Raw genomic sequence first — 22677 nt, forward strand, 5'->3', positions numbered from 1 at the left:
ATTTTCACTCCGATGTATTGTTTCACCCTTCAGCTAGAGAGAGCATTTTTCTTTGTGAGCCATAATAGATCTCTCCGACACTGCACTCTTTAAGCGTCTGTCCGCAACTTCATGCGCTAACAGTAACTGTGTTTGCCTAATCCAAATGTGAGCGTGGCTAACGAAGGTAGACAACGAGGGGAGGGTTGGATTCACTTTAAAGTCGTTGACTGTGACTGTGAGTCACGTTCACTGTCAATCAGTTCATAGTCAACCACTCAGCCGACGACGGTGCACAAGTAAAAATAGGCATCCGTGATTTGACTGTTAATGGATCACCAAGCTGGATGGAATCAGATCGACTCGAGCCAACGAAGAGAGACGATCCAAAGGTTTTGATATAGCAGTCATCCTCGGCAGAGCTTCTTGCGAGCCTTTCTAAATCGGCAATTGTATACTTTCAACAAAGACATTTTGAAAGATGGGGGTGATGGAAAAAATAAAGGAGATTGAGGCCGAGATGGCGAGAACTCAGGTATCGTGATTGTGGGCTAATTGCAGTAGAGGAGGGTGGTGGCCATGGAATTGAAAAGGCTTAAGCTAACTACCGCGATTCATCTCTCCGTGTTATAGAAAAATAAAGCAACAAACTCTCATCTTGGTCTTTTGAAAGCCAAGCTAGCTCGATTGCGAAACGAACTTTTTGTGGAGCAGTCAGGAGGTGGTGGCGGCGGTGGAGAAGGGTTCGACGTTGCTCGCAACGGTGACGCCAGAATAGCCTTGATTGGTTTCCCAAGTGTTGGAAAATCGTCTCTACTCAATAGCCTGACGACAACTGAATCAGAGGCCGCGGGGTACGAATTTACGACGCTGACTTGCATTCCAGGTGTTCTTCGGTACAAGGGATCAAAAATGCAGGTACTTGATTTACCTGGAATTATCGAAGGTGCAGCCCATGGAGCAGGTCGAGGTAGGGAAGTCATTGCTGTTGCTCGATCGGCGGACGCTATTTTGATTGTTCTGGATGCCGGTAAGGAAGGACTCCAGAAGCATCGTGAAATTTTGGAAAGGGAATTGGAGACTGTAGGAATTCGTCTCAATCAAAGAGCCCCGGACGTAACTTTGACAAAGCGAAAGGCTGGAGGTGGTGTACGATTCGCCTCAACTGTTCCACAGCCCCTTCTGGGTGTAGAGCCAGAGAAGCTTGTGACACAAATTTTGCGCGAGTATAGAATCACATCCGCGGATATTTTGGCACGTGAAGAAATAACCGTCGATCAGCTTGTTGATGTAATACAGGGAAATCGCGAATACAAGCCATGCCTATACCTCTACAACAAGATTGACACTGTCACCGTTGAAGAAGTCGACCAGCTAGCTCGTATGCCTTATTCAATTGTTGGGAGTGTGGCTCAAGGTTTCAACATAAGTGGACCCTTCGAAGACGATCGTTTGAAACAAATGATGTGGGACTATCTCGGTCTTACCCGTGTTTACACGAAACGCAAAGGTAAGATTCTGATTAGATACTGTAGGGAAACTGGGCACGGTCTTCTCATCTCGCTTTTTCGCTACTTTAGGATCCCCTCCCGATGTGGACGAACCAGTTGTTTTGTCAGAGATTCGAAAGGGAACAACAGTGAAATCGCTTTGTTCCAACGTCTCCTCAGAATTGCTGCGCGACTTCAATTATGCCCTAGTGTGGGGTACCAGCGCAAAACATGCTCCGCAACGATGTGGACTAAATCATATTTTGGACGATGAAGATGTGGTACAGATCGTCTCGAAAACGGTGAAACAGCAGCAGAACGACAGAAATTACGCTCAGCTTGTGCAATCGTTCGCTGATAAGCACGCCAAGAAAAGATTTGAAGCAAAGAAGCACAAGCATGCGAAACTGCGTGGCTGATTCCCTACCATACTCGATTGTGTCTTTCATATTTCTCCAGAATGCGCTGCAATTTTGGTGTTGTTGGATTCCTTTTCTACTTTGACCATTAGCAAAACTCTTAAGCCTTTTACACTAATGCAAAGGCATCACCCGAAATGCGGTCCATCAACCCCTGATGAATCTTCCACGAAACTTCGTAAGATTGCAAAGGGCAAAAAAGACAAATACTGTATGCCGTACTAGAAAAACCTAACCTTTGTGGATTCATGCTTCGTGAGTTGTTCGACTACCAAATCAAGCAAATTTATTTCATGAAGGCAACTGCTATATATTCTCTCTTGTATCTCCCTTACGTTCGATCTACTCTTTCCTACTGCTAGTGCTTGTTGTTGTGTTCTTTATTTTCCATATCACTGGTTCTGGTTCCTCTCAAGCCTCGCTGTTTGATCTCTTTCTCCGATGGTTACTGTCAACGCTTCTTCATGTGTTACATTTGATACATTCGATCCGTTACCTCCTATCGTAGGATCATTATTTTGTTTACATTATCTCGAGATTAGAGCTCGCTCTTTTTCAAATCTCTAAGTGTGTCATGTCGCTTTCTGCCCGACATGTCCCACTTGACAACTGCTACAACTGCATCACACAGCTACTACTACTCTACTACTGCTACTACTGCTACTACATTGCTCCTACCACTGCTACTACTATCGCTCCTAGGACAACTGGTTTTACTAGAGCTCCTACTACTACAACTACTACATCTACTCTGCGTCATGCGTGAAAACACAACAATTGACTTGCATTCAAACTGCTGGCGAAGTCTTCTCTGCTTGAGAGAAGGACATGACATTTGCTTACCCTACGAAAACCTTAAAACGTCAAACGCTTTGGTGCTTTTGTGTGTACCGGGCAGTGGCTTTGGGAGTAGCGCCGTTGATTTCACGTCTGAGTGTCTCCAGCCATACTGGCGCAATGTTCGTTTCTCCCAGCCGGCGTTCTGTTAGTCGAACTAGAAGGGAGACGCCACCAGCATCGTCAGACTTGGTGTCCATTCCTTCGCTATCAACCCCGGAAAAAAAGCGCCAGCTCCCACGAACTGAAATGGAACCCTCTGCCATTAGTCCAGAAACATCGCCAACCAGGTTCTTGACGTCTGAGCTCGTACGACAAACAAATAGAAAAGAGGCGTACGTGGAGATACGGGGTGCGTCTGCTGCTGAGCTTCGTCCATCGTCTACTTTGACGACTGGCCAATGCTTTCATTGGAGAGCTGTTGAAACAGCTGCATCACTGAAGGAATCTGCGTGGGGATCGCACAATGCAACGGAATGGGTGGGCGTTGTGAGGGCCAGCTCTGGCCAATCAGTCGTTCTTTCCATTCTTGAGACTCCATTCTCATCGCATTATCGTGTGTTACATGGCCCAGCGTCTTTTGATTATGATGATTTCTTAAGATCGTATTTTCAACTAGAAATATCTCTTACGGCTCTATACGACGAATGGTCTGTCCAGTGTCCCCGGTTAAAAAAGATTGCTAAATGCATCCCAGGGGTTCGAATCATCGATCAAGACCCATGGGAATGTCTCGTTAGCTTCATATGCTCCAGTAACAACAATATTCCTCGAATTACAAAAATATTGAATGCCCTTCGTAAAGAGTATGGGGAAAGATTGATGGCTATTGGCGACGACGCACTCTACTCATTCCCAAGTCATGAGAAACTAATGGTGAAAGCGACAGAAGATGATTTAAGAAAGAAATGCGGGATGGGATATCGAGCGAGGTACCTTATGGAGACAATGCAGGTTCTTGATTCGCTAGGAGGCGAAAAATATTTGCAAGAGCTGCGTAACATGAACGACCCGGTCGAAGTGCAAGATAGATTACTTCAGTTTTGTGGGGTCGGTCGAAAAGTGGCGGATTGCGTATCTCTTTTCTCTTTGAAACAATGCAATGCTATCCCGGTTGATGTGCACGTCTGGAGTATTGCAAGGCGTGACTACGATGAAGAGGGACTTTTACAAAATGCAAAGAGCCTATCCCCAAAAATGTATCACCAGGTGGGCAAAGTGTTTCGATCGCGATTCCCTCGCAAAAGTGGATGGGCTCACTCTTTGCTTTTTGTGGCCGAGCTTCCAAGCTTTAGGTCAGCTCTCCCCGAGAGAATGATTCAGAGTATGGATGAGGTAAGCGGTTGTGGCATTATTGCATAGATTGTATTGAATTTACTTCACGCTGTCTGACTGAATGCCCAATTTTCATACGCCATTGACTGTGACCATAGTTTCGTGCTCAGGAGAAAGAGCGCAAGAAGGCGAAAAGAGAATTGAATGACAGATAATTAGCTCTCAATTAGATCTGAAGTACTCTTGCCGATATCTTCCGACCAGTTTTGTAAACAATTCCGTTTGTGGTGGCACGCTTGCTCCAACAATTCCAACAACTGACGTTCCAGCCGCGCAGCCCCAAAGCATTCCTTCAAGGATGGCAAAGTCTGGCCAGCAAGGGTCTGTCAGGGTGCTTTTCACCATTGATTTCCAACTCCCGGCAAGGAATCCAGCCGCGAACGCATCTCCAGCTCCAGTTGGGTCAACGACATCGACAGACACGCTTTTTTTAATATCAACGACGGTCTTGCCACCTCGCAAGGCAAGGGCTCCATGTGAGCCTCTTGTTATAATAAAACATGTCTCATAGGATAGTAAAGCAGTGCAGCTTGCCCACTGTTCAATTAACTCTTTCTTCTTAAAAAGAAGGGCTGCCGAGTCACTGAAGTTCGTCAAAATGTTAGTCGCTTCAAGCTCGTTTAAAAACAAGAAGTCAAGCAAAGGGATCACTTCTCGCAAACCTCTGTCCCAGCCATTGGAAGCATCGTGCTGCGTCGAAAGAGATATTGTCGTGTTCCGTCCAGTTCTATTAGACTGCGTATGCCTCATGTTGCGTAAACATTGCAACTTGCTCTGGAGTACACCGTTCCAAAATTTAGGGAGGTTGAAATAACCAGAAATGTGTACATGTATCGGTACTTCAGCTTTCCCTATACCAGAGACATCCACATGCTGAGCGCTAAAACTTTGGATGCAGCCGGAGTGTGTCATAAAAGTCCGTTCTTTTTCGGCAATGATAGCAATGCAATGACCTGTTGATGCGACGGACTCTTTAGAGAAGCAGTTGACCATTCTAAAGCCGTGCGTTCTAGCGTGCCGCGAAAGAATTCGTCCGTATTCGTCATCTTCGTTGAGAGCAGAATACAGACTGACCGGTGCAGGTAGGTTAGACAAAGCGCCAGAAGCGAACTGACTGAGAAGACGAACAAGCTGGGTTGCTGTGTTTAGAGCGGAGCCTCCCGCATAGTGTCGTACAGGGCGCGTCAATACAGAATCCCCACCAGGCACTGGCCAGTCTTTTTCTAGAAATGCGAGCAGATCAACAAATGCATCACCTATTATATGGAACGATGGCGACCAGAATATCTCCTCCATTTGAAGTTTAAAAGTTGCGATAACAGCTGTTCCACTAGAAGAGTGAAATTATTACGTATTGAGCCGTCCACTTGCTCGATGGTGTTGAGAGTCTTTTTACGTTTCCAGTGTATGAATAATGTCAGACGGCAGCGAAGGGGTGAGTTTTTTCTCGCATCCAAAGAATGTTACAACAGCAATCGACAGAAGGGGAGGGATGCTTTCTGCTTGGAATATTTCTCCATACGTTTCAAATTACAATCGAAGAGAAAATCACGTTAGTGTCGATCTACCTCATTCTATCTCTAAACTATAGTTTGAGATGGGCAATTCATGCACACCTTTAAAATTGATCTCAAGGACTCCCTCATCGCTTGATCCATGGTCATGTCCAGAAAAACAACCAAATTACAAGAGAGGGGGAGCGCATAGCTCATTTAAACTTCCGAATGCCGTCGGAAGACAACGCCTCACCAAGTTCCATGGCCTCCACGCCCGTAGAAAGTTCTGAGAACGCTCTGGACCTTTTCGCTCCTCCAAGTAACTGCGTTGACGACCAATTTGCTTCCTCGAAAAGCGATGCCATGTCTCCCGCTGAAACGGCTATCACTTCAGTGACGAAAGGCACACATCTTCTGGTGCCAGTGCAGCTGTCTTTAGGATGTGGTGCAAATTCCCCAAAGTTGTTCAAATGAAGAGAAAATGAGCACACATATAGCACACACGTTACAAGGCATGTAACGAATATTACACAGCTGCTGTCGAAAGGAGCAGGTCTAGCATGTGCCATTGACCAAGACCATAAAGGGGCAACGAGAATAATTCCCATAATTTCACCTGCCGTGTCAAGAAACGTAGTGAACTTTCCACTTTCGCAATCTCGTATGAGCTGGTCCTTTACATAGCGCTTCGTTAGCCAGCTAGTTTCAGTACTCGCGATGCGCGTAAAGCTATCGGATGCAATCCTGTGCAGAATTGTTGACGAAGACCGTCCTAATATTCCTGAGAGCGACAGACACGCGAAGATTACGATGGTTGATGCCATTACAAATACTGAGTCCGTGCGCCGCATTGGTCTGTTGATAGAAAGCAAGATAAGTGCACATGCAACAATGCGTCGCCCTGACAAAAGTTGCGCGAAACTAACACTTACATCGTCCTCGCAGAGACAGTAGCGAGTAAGGCAAGCAATACTGACTGTGAACCGATACCGACTCGAAATCCTCTCATTGGTTCTCTGCTTGGAATCTGAGAAACAAGCCTAGAAGATTTTGTCCGGAACGCACACAAAAGTACCAAACACGCGGAGAATATGGCGACACCGCTGCGCGAGGGAGAGTACCCTAGACCGCCAACCCTTACAGGAGACAGAAGCCAAAGAGGAAGGGCAATTTCGAGCGCACCTTGGACACAACCCCATAAAACATGCATAATCGACACAATGGTGAAGACATCAATTTCTCGTCTTACAAACTTGTTTTGGCCGACTTTGCTTCCTATTGGCTGCGATGTTGTTCGTTGTATAGGAACTCTCTCAACTGAACCAACGCGCCGACGAAGAGGGCGAGACTCTGACAGCGATCTAGTACGTGGAGGTGAGAGTCCCAGTGGGCTCAGCTGTTGCTCCTGAACCAGCCCGTTACTTGCCAGAGAAGTCTCGTTTGTAGTCAGCACCTCTTTGCCCCCCAATACACTGCATCTATCTCCCGTTTTCGAAATCTCGTCGACCAGAGAGCAAAGTTGGAGTTCATACGGGTGTTCTCCGAGTTCGTAAGGACTCGTTCCTCCAAATTCGGGAGGAATCTCGCTTTCGTCAATGTATTCGCTTAAGGCGGCGGCATATGATCTCTCTGATAAAATATCAACCTGAACAGAGTCTGGTAAAATTCCTTTCACACTGGACCAGGCACCAGACAGCCAGAAAGGAGAGTTTATAACAAAAGCTCTCTTCATGGTCATTGGATAGTGAGATGAGTTGACTTCTCCAGCTTGCTTCAAATACTTGATCACATCACCACTTAAACTTGACAGTCCAACACCTTTGACATCCAAGACGACAATGGTACCCCACGACGAGGAGCTGTGAGGTAGTGCTCCCGACCCCAGCTTTGCTCTCACATCATGTTGAGTACACACTCGATTTGCAATGAACTCCATAAAAAATATGTAATGCTGGATCATATCCGATATTTCACAACCACTCTGAAAAAGTTCCCTTAAATTCATCCGACCTGGACGCTCATATACAATGGGGAAACCTGACTTACTGTGCCCATGAACATAATGAGGATATGCCTGTTTTATCTTGGCGAACCATTTGTTCGGTATCGTATGGACCTTCCATACGTGCCTCTCCAAACGCCACGCTTGAGATTTTCGCCAAGCTTTTCTGGCCTTGGAATCATTTCCATTGTAAAACAATAGATAGTTTGGTGGGATTGAGGCAATACAGTCTCCGGGAGGAACTGAGGCGGCCGAGCCATCATTGTACAGGCATCTTCCGTTCACATACTGAGCAATTTCCATTTCATTCGTTGATTTTGCAGAATGTACTTCTGCATTTTCGACATCCGAAAAAGCAGACTGGCAATCAAAAAATTCATCAATGCTATTATTCGATTCCATTCGACTTCGCATGGGAGTTGCAAAAGTGGATTTCCGATTTTGTTTCGTCACAGACATACTTAGAGGATCAATAAAAGCATCTTCTTCAGCTTCGTCCTCGTCATCAATGATGAGATGCAGAGGCACGGTTGTGATAAGTGGCTTGCTATCTTGGTGGCTACTGGTCTTGTCGTCGCTAACAATTCGTCGGAAGACCTTGCGTACCTTGCCAGCTGCACCATTATTTTCCTCGACGACGTCTGGTTTTGATGCTAATGCAAATAGACCGCGAAGAACAATTTCAAGGCTGACTGAGACCCCAACAAGAAAGAGAGGCGACCAAGAATATCGGGATGCACCTGTCAGGGCACGGAAAGTCGAATCCTTCGTCGCCTTGCGAAAGAGCAAGCCGCCGGATAGTATTGAGATCGCAAAGCCAGTGAGATAAATTTTGGCCGTCCCTGACGCCACGTCTACGTATCCCTCTCTTCTTCGTATTCCAGCTTCGGCAGGTTCCTCCCTGTCTATTTCTACTGCCTTTCGATAGGTCCACACGTCTTCTGGTAGTGCAATATGATTTGTAAAGCCACACAGCAAACCTGCGAGGGTGGCTGATAGGAATCGAATGGCTACGAGCCATCTTACTGACGCCAAGCCAGCTCCGTAAGTAAAGACATGCAGCGACAGAGCAACTCCTCCTAAACGGGCTATGTAGATCGGTAGCAATGCATCATCGTAAGCATGCCATAGTTGAAATGAAGAAGCCAGGCTGCTCCCCAACCACCGACCAACAATGTAAACTGCAATCACCAAAGCCAAGTAGTACACAACGCCCGACCAAGCCGCAACTTCAATTTCAACAGAACCGTACACCAGACGATGGACGAGCGAGGGACCAAAGGGTAGTATAATTGCTCGCGCCATTCCATCGACAAACAATGAGAACCGTCGCATGACGGGTGGTGGAGATTGAGTTGCCGTCGACATCGCGCTGCTGGAGGATCAAACGTATGTCCTTAAATATCAGTGGTTGGAACAGTGTGATTAGTTGATTTGGAAATGGCAGGTGAAAAATGCCGTACGTGATCAGCAGGATTACGGTTGACGAAAGCGAGGCATGCAAGTCGTGTGTACCTGAAATCCCTTGTGCTTTTGCAGTAGCCTAGTTCCACAGAATCTGGTGGGTTGAGTTAACGGCTGTAAATATGCCCCCAATGAGCTACCGCTTGCTCTTAAGCGCTTCTTTCAAGGACTCTCCTCTTTGACCAGCGGCTGAAACTGTTTCTTTTCGTCCAAAAAGTGTTTCACTTTTGTGCACCCATAAACCTGGAAAGGGCCGGGCCGACATGGTCCGATGGGTTGCCACTGACCGACCACATGACTGTTTCTTTATTTGTCGCATCAATTTGAGACTTGAGCTAGATAGTACTGTGTATAAGGATATGGATATGTCCAGGACTAAAATATATATTAAATAAGCGAAACTACTATGGAGCCATTGGAAAGAGCTGAAATTTAAAACATTTTACAACAGTACGCTTCACAGTCAACTCTCTGTCTCACAGTCAGTCAGCTAGTCTACGGGTCGGTAGCTCTCCGCTCCCTATCTACCATAAACGCATAGCAGAGCGAGAGTACACGAAGGACAGTGCTGCGAGTCTCAACAAATTTAAGGTAAGCTAAAGGTTTGGAAACGTGCGATTGTCTAGAAGAGTCCTAAGTGAGAGCTGGGAGTTTTAATCGCCATCAATTATATGATTCCTAACTGATTCACTTTTCCATCCTAATCACAGTCGGCGTCACCTTTTATACAATGGCGATTGACGACTTGCATCCTGGCATGGCACATCGAACCGATTTCTCAGAGGACGGAATTATAGACCAGAGCAGGTCTTATATTCTGATTGGGGTCGTGGCACTTTCTATGTCTTTCCTCCTGACTCTGTTTTGCAAATTGGCACGGATTCAGAGAAAAGAATATGAGCGTGACAAGCATCATTAGTGTGCATGAAGGTTTATTTTGGCCTCCGTGGTGTGCCATCAGTCAATACCTGCAAATGGTGTTGATGCTGTAGCCGCTCCAGCATAAGTATAAAGTGTTAAATTAATTTGTAAAATAAGTCATATGGTTTATGTAAACAAGTTTCTTGCCCCTCATGGCATGTCTGAAGTCGATACAGAACTAAGATCATCGTCGTTGTTCTCGTGGTGCGCCGAGAGCTGTCCATTGATATCAGCCGATCTATCTGAAACAGTGACAGGTGCTTGTGCATTTGCGTTAGACGAAATACCGGGAGCAAGAGGAGTTGGCATCACGTTAGAGTCGTGAGGGTTCGAACTACTCCCATTTTGCTCGCTATCTAGCATGAGCATCGAAAAAAACTTATCCTCCCAAGAGTTGCGCATCAATACAGCAGAAGCACTAGATTCAATCGACGCACCACGCGACAATCCGGAAAGACCACGCGACAAGGTGGAAATTCCACGTAGAGAATTCATTCGTTCCGGAGGAGTGGCCATGTTCCCAGGAAATCCATTCATTGGGAGTTGCTTCTGCTTAGGATGAGGCGGTAAGGTCGGAGGAGCCATTCCGGTGTTGTCCAACTGGTTTAACTGATGTGACTGATGAATCATTTGTTGGAGTGGCTGCTGCTGTTGCCGCGGTTGCTGGAAGGTTACTGAGCTCACATTGGAGTTGATAGAGTTTCCGCGAGGAAAGGATAGCCCGTTATTATCCCAGCTCAATTGATTGCTGGAAGGCGCAGGCATATGATTGCCAGTACCGTTGGAACTACCAGATCCGCTGTTTGAACCAACTGAAGTCGCAGTCTGAAGGTGCAACTGTGTGGTCTGTTGCTGCTGCATAGCAAGCATCATCTGCTCCAGGCGAGCCAACATTTCCAGTTCGAGGCGACGTACGCGATCTTCTACCTGACTGCTCATTTCGTCCATCTTTTGTTCGAGCATTGCAACTTGATCACGAAGATTTTGGACATCACGATGACTGTCTTGCCCCGTCGTGTTCCCCCCTCCACGAGTCGAGCGCTGAATCTTCTTCAGCAGATCACATCGACCACGCTTAAAGTTTTCGTTATAAAAAGTGACGTGCTTAGCGGTACCTGTGTCAAAATCGCTGTTTCTGATTGGTTTCGATTGCATTTTGCGGAACCCATAAAAGTTGAGCTGGCGAGCAAAACTTGAAAATTTGTTGTGGTCAAAGTATTGCGGGATCACTTGCGTTGCGAAAACATCAGGATCCTTAACAATAAACATATCGCCCTCCTCTGTCCTAATGGATCAAAGTACAAATTATAAAATGGTGAGGTCAAGACAGATTTTTCCCGATCAAAAATTTCGCGGATTTGAAAGTACACTAAGGCTAACTTCACCATTTGCCTTAACGAGAGAATCAACAGGTTATCGTACTAGATAGACAATGCGTGGAACACAATCGAACAAAAACCTTAATTTGTATCTCAGAGCACAGACAAGAAATTACGAGTGGAACTCACCATGACGCAATCGATGGATCGCAACTGTCGATCATCTTGTACGTCTCTGGAAAAGAAAGATGCGTTAGAATGGTTGGTAACAATCAGAGTAGCGAATCACGGGTAAAATCTAAAAAGTAATATGGAATTTCATTCAAAACTTCACATTCGTTGCATGGACAAAACCGCGAGCGAAGCGTACTTGGCCGGAATACAATCATATTTTTTGGTTGCCACGTGATACTTACTTTTCAGAAAAATTGGAATCGTAGTACCCCCTTTACATTTACCCGAAGTTTTAGGCTCGCTTTCCGAGCCGTCGGTTTTCCCTGGAGAGTTGTTCGTTACTGTCGATGCATTACCTCCACTTCGCATTCGCCGACGCTTCGCCCCTATCGGTCCAGGGAAGGTAAGCTTTCCAGAAACAGAAGGTCCGGAAACAGATGCCATGACTGCTGATGAGTTACTTTACGGTGCTCGTCTCAAGCTTTTCGCGAAACAGTTTGTATCGGCCTGTCAGAAACTGCGGGTAAGCCAATATATTTCTACTAGTAGAACAAGCGCTGTGAGATGGAAGGCGCTTGTTCGATCTATAATGTTAACAGCAGGAAAGAAAACCAAGCGGAGTCCCGGAATGCCGGGCGATTTGGGTCATTTATATGACATTGAGTCCTATTGGCTTCTACTGTGAACGCGATGCTCGGATTCCTGTTTACCATACGTCTACAATGTCTGACAGTCATCAATTTCATTTCAATATTAAACGTTGGAATTCTTACAGTTAGCACCGAGAAATCGATGATAAAACTGCATAGATAGTATAACAGTCAAAAGAAGAGGAAATTTGTCTGTCCTTTGCTACTCGATTCCTGCTTTGTTTTTGACAAATGCTCGACTGTGGAATGAAGAAAACATTTGGCTCCAATCCCGATATTAAAAGTATGCTATGCCTCTAGAACAATTGTTGGCCTGTTAGTTACCAGACCGCTTTATTTGCGGAATCCCGCAAATCTTGTTTGCAGTGAATTTGAAACCTTGAATGCAGTTATTTGCGGAACCCTAGGAATAACCCTTAATTACCCTAGGTTTCTCAATTTTTACTGTGTTTTTGTCTGTACCTTTATTCCCAAATGAGGGCTGAAAGACCTTAAGATCATTGCATTTCTTACCATGTACAATGCCTTCAAAGGAAAAGTCTGTGAGATCTTGTTGAGTACTGTCTTTCTCCTAGTTTATCACCAAGAAGCCAGACTCCACTGTTGCTGTGTTTGGAAATGTTGAGGCCAGCCCACCACAAAATTTCTGAACAAGCGGTAACCTTCCATGTGTTGCTGCCCAACTGTCTGAAAAGTTGTGCTTCCAACTGCTGGAGCAGAGCAATGCCTCTTGGAATATTGGCTATTCTTGGTATGCTCAAAGAAAAGTGCTGAACTCCTGGCTGAACTGGTCAATTTCTTTGTCCGTAAATTTCCGTTGCAGTTGGGTTCAATGCCTCTGAATGTTTTTGACAAATGTTCTCATGTTGGTTGCCGCTAGGTCATATGGAAGTACAGGTGGTAACTCTGTATCAAATGCTAATTGCCACTACTTACATCTGCAATATGATGGCAATACTCAGGCAAGGACATTGGTGTTGAACAAAGCACAAAAAGTCTTTCAAAGATCATACTAGCTATGTTGTCATGTCAAATACAGTAGTAGGATTGTAGACCACTTTGGGTTTGAGTTATATATTTTGTACTAGCCCTATGTGGATATAGCTAAGTTGCAGTTAACTTAGTACTTAAGTATGCGGCAATTTTGAAACCTTATTTGTGGTTATTTGCGGAAATCAGGCCAAAACACCGCAAATAAAGCGGTCTGGTGATTACCAACCAGAAGTGGGAAAAGAGCTCCCGCAGTATTTCTTAGAGCAGTTATCCTTTACATGTTACTAGAACCAACAAGTGGCTTCCATAGTTGCACAGACAAAGGAAAGTAGCGATGGATGACACACACACCATCTGCATTATCTGGTGACATGCCAAAGTGTCTCATGTGCTACACACACACATCTAACACTCATCTTCATCCGTAGCCAGTGCTTGGATTAACCAAACATAAACCCACCAACCAGCATGCAAAACGTTTTAATCATTTGTGTCTTGGTTAGCGTGTCTGCAAAGTTGACAACCCCGCCTGTTTTGATAGGGTGACATATTCTGGCGGCCGCGGCTTCGCGCGTCTTATGATACGCAATTGTAATGTGGTTTTTCTTCAAAAGACTTTCAGATATAGTGGCATTCTGGATAACTCCAAGGTTATCACCACATATCAAACTCGCGTGTTTGACTTTCATGCCCAGGCATCGGAGCATATAACGCACTGCAATCAACTCCTCAACGGTGGTCTTCATTCCGCAGAACTTGGCACCGTATGTTGATGTCTTGATTGCTCCCTGTCGCTTACTTGTATATAACACAGGGGTACGCCCGACAAAAATCAAAAGACCCATTATTGAACGCCTTGAGACGACAAATACGGTTATTTCAATTTCGTCGATCAGTGGCTTGGGAAGGTTTGTGTCACGGTACACTACCTTGCGACGTGTCCCTCGGATGTATGCCACTTAGTATGGAAAACGCAAGTGTGAGCCAATCCGATGGGCGCGGCGTTTACGTGTCACGTGTGGAGTTTGCGTCGGCCTTATTGCGCAAATTCACCGTATTCGCGTTACATACGGAAGTCATTCGTATCCTGGAGTCATGAATACAGGATACATACAAATGGCAGTTAGGAAAAGACACAAAACCAGTCTCACAAATCACATGACAAGTAAGGAGCAAGATTCATTACTCACCATGGGATTCTGTATGGGATTTATATTTACAGGTTTTATGCACATGTGGGAAGATTCAAGATTAGCTATGTTTTTGGTAAGACTGTTCACTGGATTGAACAGACTTTGCAAGATCGACTAGTTTATAGAATGTAATCTTCTTCTCATTGTTTTAGAAATTCTTTGATCCAAATATTGTGTAATAGCATAGGTCCTCGTATCCGCTGTCTAACCCGTGGGAAGCGTCGTCAGCGAGTGAGTTTAACAGTCCCTAGGTTCGCTTAGGTGTATTGCAGGTCGTTCGTCATAACGCCCAACCTGTGTTTACCACGCACTGTCAAACAGGGTTACTATCCTACGTACGTACATTGGTTGTACTACGTGAGAGATTAACAGTCTTGACAGCCCGTCAAACCACTGCTGCCAACTGTATACTTGGCCATTGGTTCATAGTACCAAACGGGTTCCAAGAATCGGAATCGAAACATGGAAATATCAGGCGTATGACCGTACAATTTTTCCGTCGGGGTGCGAAAATTGAAATCCTTGTGAGCCGAATGATTCAAACAGTCAACAATAAATTGTTGGCAAAAACACCAAAATGTGAGCGGTGTTTTTCCATATTGCAAAGTGAGAATAGTTTGCTTTTGCACATCTTGAATTTTGCGTTTGGCTTGGTTTTGGTTTTGATAGTTTGGAATAGACTTGATCTGTCGAGTTACATTTTCCCGACTAGTCTTAGTCCACTTTTTACCAATTTGCGTTCTAGCATTGTCGGTTAGTAGAACATTAGGTGCTCCAACATTCTGTATAAAATCTTGATATGCTCCATGCAACTGCGACTCCTTTCTCATACCTCTAACATAAGTATAGTTAGATTCATGGCAAAAGAAAATCTGCACACACAGAAACCCTTCAATAGACTTGACGGACGAGAAGAATGTATCCGAATCAGTGCGACCCTCAATTCGACGAGGATGCAAAGCATGAATACGGGACTTGCAATGCTGACGCGGAGCCTCTCACTTATCCATTTTGACCGGGGCAGCACATAGTTGCGTCGTCGCCAGGAAAGTCTTTGATAAAGTAAACTCCGGGCAGTTCCCAAGCTATTCAGCCCACGGAGCCTGCTCAGGAACTTTAGCAACCGGCGTGCGTCAAATAGGATGGATGCCAGATCTAAGTAGCCTTTGAGGACTTAACCAGTGAATTTCCAAGTTCTCTAGCTCCTTTTGGTCGGTTTGCATAGGTAAAACGAAACCGTTTTCTCATAGACAAAGTCGAATGCAATGGAAATTCCGTTGACTTCAATGCTTTGAAGCCCTCCATCCCGGATGGTTGTGTCCGAAACAATGACACTGTGTTTTCGTATCTTGTGCGTGTTGAGCAACAACTCCGTCCGGGTGCTTTGTTCATCATGTCCCACGTTACCGGCACCAATTAGGATTGTTCCTTCTTTAGAATGATCGTACGCAGCCACCGCGTTAACCAGTGGCAGACTGCATGTGCCCATCCCTGCTAAAGCTCCGCCTAGCTGGGCTTCTAGACCAATCACCTTTTCCAGAACTGTCCATATGTCCCCACCAACAATGCCGCACTCAGTCCCTGGGTCTAGGATAGCTCTTGTTTTCTTGTTGTCTACGCGGCAGGAGATAGGGCTTCGACAAGACTTGGCATGCTTGTGCTTCCACTTTGACGGATTCTTCTGCTTTTTCGCCCGTTCTTTCTTCACAGGTGCAGTAGAATCATCCTCTTGAGCGGACTCAATTTCGACATTGTCATACTCATCACCTTCGACGTGGTCGTCCGGATCCTTCATACTCCGGATGGAGGAGTCATTGCCTCCCCTTGCCCCTCTTGCCCTTTTTGGACAAGGAACACCCCTTGCCTTGGGTGTTGCGGATCTTGACGGAATCGTCGGAACTGTCATTGTTGTGCTCTCTTTTTGAAGGGGTTTTACCTTTCCTGTCATACTCAGTGCTTGCCAATTTGTCCAATCAAAGAATGCACCCTTCGGAGTTCCAAACTCCCCTCCACTTGATTGGACAAGCCACGCCAATTGTTGTTGTTACCACGTTGGTTGCCGGTGGCTCTGCCATTGGTCTTTGTCTGACGCACATTGCACGAGTCGCTTCTGTCCTTGGAGCTGAGTTTCGTCGCGGACGTGCGCATATAGTTGACAACCCAATTAAAATTCCAATCATTGAGTCGCGCTTTGGCGGTTGCTTTATAAGGAAGGAGTGCCGGATCAGTAATCCCTTTAAGAAAGATATTTGTTTTCTGAGCATCCAAGTAGCCCTCCTTGTTGCGCAATAGGACATTGTTGGCAGAAATATGCCTGGCAACATATTTGGTGAAAGAAAACTGTTGGGACAGTCCTGTATACACCGACTCCATAACTGTCACGCAGGCCTGCTGGGTAGTTGGCTCATTCCTTCATAGAAGGCACTGTCACGGTATCATACCTAAGGACATGTTCTGTGGACATTGTCCGCATAAGGACAAGAGCACAAGTGTGATTCAAGACAAGACACAAGATGGAACCGTGGAGTTGCTGTTGGCCTTGATGAACAACTCCACATATTCACGGCACAAACAGGATTGTGCCATAGTAGGAATCCTGGGTATAGGAAACACGGGTAATTGACAATGGTCAGTCCCACGAGTCACAAAGGGAAGTACAGGCATGATTGGATGCTTGCTGTGTGATTCTGTGTGGGATTTATATTTAGAAGGAATACTCATCTATGTGGGAACTAGATTATTTGATACATGGTAAGAGGTTGTTCACGTAAATGAACAGACCAATTCTCATGGATTAGATGTAGAATAATCTTCTTGCATTGTTTTAGAAATTCATTGATCCAAATATTGCATTAGCATAGGTGCTTATATCCGCTGTCTAACCAGTGGGGAGTGTTGTAAGCAAGCTGAGTTTCACAGTCCCTAAGTCCGCTTAGGTGTATTGCAGGTTGTTTGTAAAAATGCCCACTTGTGTTTACCAGGTATTGTTGACACTGCGTTATTCTTGTCTTTTGTACATACATTGTTTATACTACGTAATAGGTTGGGTTGGCTTTCAAATACCAATCCAAATGATGCGTGATGCACGTAAAAGTGGACCCACTTGCGCCTGCCCACGCTTCAAAACCATAACAAAAAGTGAGCCACTTTTTCTGCAAACCGTCAAACGGTTCAGGCAAGAGGCTAGTAGCCGATTTTTCGGCCTTTGCAGCCGTTGTAGTCACATTATCATACAATGCCGCAGCTCTAGTCATCATCTCAAAGCGTAGCACGGAAGCTGTGAACTCTTTGGCAACATCAACTGAGTTGGGTGTGTGATGCATCCATTTTGCGAAGACAAGTATTTGCTTGGTATGCATGGAGCCCACTTTGAGCCGCATGCAGAGATCATTGATGTCCTCCTTTGTGAGAAGACGGAAATCATCAGATGGTTTAATGCCATTGTTTAATATTGCAGCTGCAACTGACAATGGAAAACAGATGACATCACGGAGGACAACCATCAAGGCCTTTTGTTCGACACGGTCTTGCCAAGGAATGGGGTCGAGACCGTCACTGTCTTTAGACAAGTGAGGCTCTGGGTTGATGACGCTTTTCTTGATCACGCTGACTTTGTCAGACATATTCTTGCTGAGAGCCAAAGGCTTTGCAGTCTTTTTGCCATCACCTTCATCATCCAAAGATGCCGGCAATGGCGGTGCGGTGCCCAAAGGCTCCTCACCGTCGGAGGAGTCGAATCCTCCGAACTCCTCATCTTCGGATGCGGACGTGGCATCAGCCGGTGAGTCCGTCGCTGCAGCAGGAGCCGGAACAGCGGGAGTGACCTTCCTCGGACGACGCATTCGTTGTCGAGGATTCAAACTCAAAAATTAGAGCTGGTTTGGGTCTGAGTAAACTTTTGGATGCATAACGCAAATATTTGGTTTCCTATGAGACGCTTCGTATTTCCTCCGGCATGCCACACACGCACGGGTAATGAACCCGACGAGGACAGTCGTCTAGCCACTGCGTCTGTCCTACGACAGAGCCAGGAAAAAGGAAATGGCAAGGAGGCCAAGATCTAGAGCTAGTGAATCCTAGATAGATGTTCCAACAAACAATGCTAAAGCTAAGCAATTCTATCTACAATGTAGTATCAAATTGTAGCATTGTGTGGCTATAATGTATCAATATCACAACTGTTGAATCTAATTTCTCCATTATCAACTGGGAGACAGGTCCCTGTTGACATGATCTTGCTGACTTTTCCTGTTGGGCATCTTGTTAAAGTGATCTAAAGAATCTCTCCACTCTCATCATGAAGTAAACTACGTTAAAACTAAGATACAACCTTCAACACAGTGTGAAGAAAGCTGTCATATAAATATTATAAGTTACTGGACATAGATTTGACAAAACATTGTTAAGTATATCGCTGCAGTGTTAGGAATACCGCAAATAGCCGCAAACAAGGTTTGAAATTCACCGCAAACAAGCTATTTGCGGTTATTTGCGGTAATACCGCATTTAAGGAGGCCTGGTGATCTCCATCGTCGTTTTGTGTTCTTCAATAGCTGCAACATGCAAGTATTCTTCTTTCTCCTCCTGGAGCTTTCTTCTGTGGCGGGCTTCACTGGATTGTGGTCTCGATCTTCTGGCTGGAGAAACCAAGCTCACACTTCATATTCTTCTTGGCTGAGAGTCGTTGCTCTGTCCCCTGATGCCGACGGCACTACAGACCAAGATGATTTCAGTCTCCTTAGGAATGCTACAAATAATAAGGCACCGGTGAGAAGCAATGAAATAGGCAATGGACGGATAGACTTCAATCAATTGAGTGAGATGAAAGAGTCAATCGACATTATATCGGTCATTGAGTCATATAATCTAGATCGCTTCGAACGGAAATCCGACGATCGAGCTACAGCTCTTTGTCCCTTTCACGATGATGAGAATCCTTCCCTTTCGATTGATCGAACGAGAAAAATGTACAAGTGTTTTTCATGCGGAGCCGGGGGAGATGCTTTCCGTTTTGTTCGTGAATATAGTAAACTAAAAGGCCAGCAAATGTCGTTTTATGAGGCCGTTCTCGAAGTCAGCACGAAGTTTGGCGACGGCCATGTCGAAGGGATCGGAAAGTCTGTCCAAGCGGAAAGCCCCGAGCTTCGACAGCGCAAAGAACGCACACTGTACGCGAACGCCGTTGCGGCAGCATTCTACGCAACTTGCCTGACAAAGCCCTCCGCAGGAGGTGCCCGGCAGTACCTCCGGCAGCGCGGGTTGACTCCAGAAGCTGTTCGAACGTTCGCCTTGGGATTTGCTCCGGATTTCTATTACGGTGCCAACCGATCGCGAAAGAAATGGGGAGAGGATAGTTTGGTACAGCATATGCAAAGTCTTAACTTCACTGTAGATGAGCTTTTGGAAGCTGGATTAGCGACTGAGACAAAGACGACGGAAGAACCTGTCCAAAAGTTTTCCTTTGGAGAAGGTGAGCTTTTATTTTTCAACTGTGAATGTCTACTTTTATCTTTTGCTAACCTTACAAAGATCCATTACTAGAAGGCGCTTTTACTTCAAAACCAACAAGTACAAGTTGCCCTTTCGATTCAATCATCGATCGGTTTCGTTTTCGAATTGTTGTTCCGATAATGGACAAGGCGGGAGCGAACGTTTTGGGATTTGGAGGGCGCATCTTGCCTTCGATCGTAGAAATGCCCAACGCCTACAATCCTCCGAAGTACTTGAACAGTCCGGAGTCACTTGTTTTTAAGAAAAAGTGCATTCTATTTGGTCACAGTTTGGCTAAAGAGACTGTGAAGCAACCAAAAAAAAGCGAGCACGAGCAACTGGCGAACACTTTGATTCTTGTCGAAGGATATATGGATGTTATGTCTCTTTGGACAATCGGCGTTAGAAACGTGGTAGCAGCCATGGGAACCGCTGTCACTATGGACCAACTGGCTATCGCAGCAAAAAGCATTCGAAATGGAAACTTAGTGCTGTGTCTGGATAATGACAGCGCTGGATTATTGGCGCTCGAAAGGCTTTGTTCGAATGGATTACTTTCGCGGATCGTATCGAAGTACGGGACTGAGATTAGCATTGCTTTACTTCCAAGCGGAATCAAAGACCCAGGGGAGTTCATAGAATCCAAAGCTGAAGCGGCCTCAACAACCATTGCCGATGCCTTTCAAACCGAGGTACTTTCTAAATCGCAAGATTGGATTGACTGGTATTTGCAGCAATTGCTGGAGAGCTATGATTCCAAGGCCGGTAGAGGTAGGGCCGGTAGTTTCGGCGATGTTTTTGAACGTGTTGCAAATTTTTTGGCCAACAATATGGGTCCAGCGGATCGAACGAAACATGCGTGCGAAATTGCCGTGTCTCTTGCTAAGACAACTGCAAACGAAATGGGCTCTGATCACGCATCAAGCGCGGTCCAAAACCAGTTAGAGTCAGATCTTATTGATCTCTCTTCTCGTTTAGCGGAGAAAAAGAGAGCCATTCAGAGGCGGACTGAGTTGGTGAATTCAGATGGTAATGTAGGATCACAGAAAGATGCTCTTTTTGCGTTAACTAGAGGGAGCGGGCCAAGTGCGGATGAAAGTGATAAGCTTTCAAGTAGTGCGTCAAAAGGTAGCGATCTGCTTTCAGTTGCTCTAAACGACGTAGATTTGCTAGACAAGTTTCCCGCACCCTCTTTTGAAAGAGCATCTCTAACCAGGAGAAAACGGACACATGATGCGGCAATTTCCAGAACTCTGAACAAGGCTTTGACGCCACATTTCTCAGGTTTTCGGTTTATGTACAAGAGTGACTCACAGTGGCTGGGTGTCGATGAAGATAAGGTTTGTTCTGCATCTTGATGAGGATTCTTGTCTACAAATTTCTTTTTCTCATATCTTTCATTGCAGCTAAAAGGCGGCGAATTGACCTTGGGCTATATCAAGAATACCTGGCGAAAGAAAGAAAAGAGTATTTATTTCAATTCTAACGATTATCATGGCCATCAATTTCTCACTGAAGATGCTATGGACGCAGGTTATGTCAACCGCAATGTTAGACGTGACCCTTCGTTTGTCGAAAAGGGCGTCGCCTGTTTAGTCTACCGAGACACGGAGCTGATGCTGAAGACTGCAGAAGATAACATGCTGACTACGCTTGTGGACTGCCCATCAGCGCGCACAGTATTGAAGAATATGCTTGATGCACGCTCGGCTACTGGGTCCAGCAATCTAGTTGAGTGGACCAATACCGAAAAAGAATGGCTCTTTTCTACTTTGGTATATTCCTCTTCTTCCATCCCAGAAGGCTGCACCAATCGAACTGAATTGATGCGCTTTCTTAAACGTATTCCTGACTGTCCACCTCAGGCTTTTATCCATACCACGGTGTCCGCAAATCGCAACAGCAATTCAAAAAAGGACTATACCAAGAGTCTTCCTGAATCTTCAAATGAGGTGATTGGCGGGAAAGAAATTTATGGAAGATTTGATACCTACTCTAAAGTAGGGAACGGGACTTTATCCCTCTTCTTCAACGGAGTTCGAAACGATCTGGATAGCGCAGCCTCTTTGAACGTAACCCGAGTAAACGTTCTTACACAAGAGCGCTGGGCCGCTGTACTGTGGGCATCCACGGCACATCAAGCAAGACAAATTCGAGAAAAGTTGCTATCGCTCTCGAATGCTATGGAAGGTCGTACGGCGACTGGCATCAAAAACGTCCGTTTTGCTGTATCACCAGAAGTTACGCTCAGCTCAGACCATCCAGTAGAAGGCGACGGAAATCCTTGTGACTCAACAAGGCTCCGTGACCTCACCATTGCTCTGCAAAACAAGAATCGTGTTCTTCAAACACTTTCTGATTCTTCAAAGCGCCTTTGGACGAAGCTGGTTGATGAGACTCTGTCTGACGGTATAGAGGGACATGTTTCGGCATCCCTTCAAATGGACCTATCAGTCAGGTTAGACGAATATTTAAACGCATTCATCGACGTCCCTTCGCAGAAAGTGGAAACGACACAGAAACTGGAAACGATATTGTCGGGCTTAGAAGATGAAGAGCCTTACGAAGATACACTTGAGCGAATAGCGAAAGATTGGGGTGAATGGGCAGACGACGATTATTTATGGACAATGGATGACGCCATTAGCAAGACGAATAAAAAGCAGGTTGCTTCCCCAGACTTAATTTCAGCAATTACCGAAGACGAAGATGACGAAAATGTGGAAGATGCACTACAAAGGATTTCTCGAGATTGGGCTGAGTGGGATGAGTGATTTGTTCGTTTCCGCGGTATCAAGTCCACCTTTTCTAATCGAACGGAGGAACGGGACTTGCAATATTTATCTTTGTTCCAAAGTCGTCAGCCAACAAATCCTTGTGGGTCCAGCCAGAATTTCTGGTAAAAGGGATGCTTA

General features: G+C 45.5%; 5 protein-coding genes across 5 annotated transcripts; 2 read left to right on the plus strand and 3 right to left on the minus strand.

The window, feature by feature from the left end:
* Nucleotides 1-297: 297 nt before the first annotated feature.
* Nucleotides 298-8606, plus strand: PHATRDRAFT_50671 (predicted protein; the record flags this gene model as incomplete). Its single annotated transcript, XM_002176711.1, has 4 exons — nucleotides 298-514; nucleotides 613-1489; nucleotides 1560-1771; nucleotides 8526-8606. Exons 1-4 carry the CDS (start codon nucleotides 461-463, stop codon nucleotides 8604-8606), a joined length of 1224 nt encoding a protein of 407 aa, XP_002176747.1. The 5' UTR covers nucleotides 298-460.
* Nucleotides 8607-10050: 1444 nt separating this feature from the next.
* Nucleotides 10051-12000, minus strand: PHATRDRAFT_42824 (predicted protein). Its single transcript, XM_002177210.1, has 3 exons — nucleotides 11679-12000; nucleotides 11452-11497; nucleotides 10051-11228 (listed from the first exon to the last, which is right to left on the minus strand). Exons 1-3 carry the CDS (start codon nucleotides 11878-11880, stop codon nucleotides 10094-10096), a joined length of 1383 nt encoding a protein of 460 aa, XP_002177246.1. The 5' UTR covers nucleotides 11881-12000; the 3' UTR covers nucleotides 10051-10093.
* A 3470-nt stretch (nucleotides 12001-15470) lies between these two features.
* On the minus strand, nucleotides 15471-16178 carry PHATRDRAFT_31912 (predicted protein; the record flags this gene model as incomplete). Its single annotated transcript, XM_002177211.1, has 1 exon — nucleotides 15471-16178. One exon carries the CDS (start codon nucleotides 16176-16178, stop codon nucleotides 15471-15473), a length of 708 nt encoding a protein of 235 aa, XP_002177247.1.
* A 1120-nt stretch (nucleotides 16179-17298) lies between these two features.
* Nucleotides 17299-18114, minus strand: PHATRDRAFT_42825 (predicted protein; the record flags this gene model as incomplete). Its single annotated transcript, XM_002177212.1, has 1 exon — nucleotides 17299-18114. The coding sequence occupies one exon, from the start codon at nucleotides 18112-18114 to the stop codon at nucleotides 17299-17301; it is 816 nt and encodes a 271-aa protein (XP_002177248.1).
* A 718-nt stretch (nucleotides 18115-18832) lies between these two features.
* Nucleotides 18833-22536, plus strand: PHATRDRAFT_42826 (predicted protein; the record flags this gene model as incomplete). The annotated part of the gene is made up of 3 exons (XM_002176712.1): nucleotides 18833-19742; nucleotides 19802-21102; nucleotides 21169-22536. The coding sequence occupies 3 exons, from the start codon at nucleotides 18833-18835 to the stop codon at nucleotides 22534-22536; spliced, it is 3579 nt and encodes a 1192-aa protein (XP_002176748.1).
* Between the last annotated feature and the right edge of the window lie 141 nt (nucleotides 22537-22677).

Source organism: Phaeodactylum tricornutum, chromosome 1, assembly GCF_000150955.2.
Source record: "Phaeodactylum tricornutum CCAP 1055/1 chromosome 1, whole genome shotgun sequence".
Classification (NCBI taxonomy): domain Eukaryota; phylum Bacillariophyta; class Bacillariophyceae; order Surirellales; family Neidiaceae; genus Phaeodactylum; species Phaeodactylum tricornutum.

Bases quoted from the DNA above. Each gene is read 5' to 3' on its own strand.
- PHATRDRAFT_42824 (XM_002177210.1), bottom strand. From the start codon at position 11,880: ATGGCATCTGTTTCCGGACCTTCTGTTTCTGGAAAGCTTACCTTCCCT. The intron at 11,498-11,678 runs GTAAGTATCACG...TTTCTTTTCCAG, and splicing joins GATTCCAATTTTTCTGAAAA to AGACGTACAAGATGATCGAC. The intron at 11,229-11,451 runs GTGAGTTCCACT...TTGATCCATTAG, and splicing joins GATCCATCGATTGCGTCATG to GACAGAGGAGGGCGATATGT.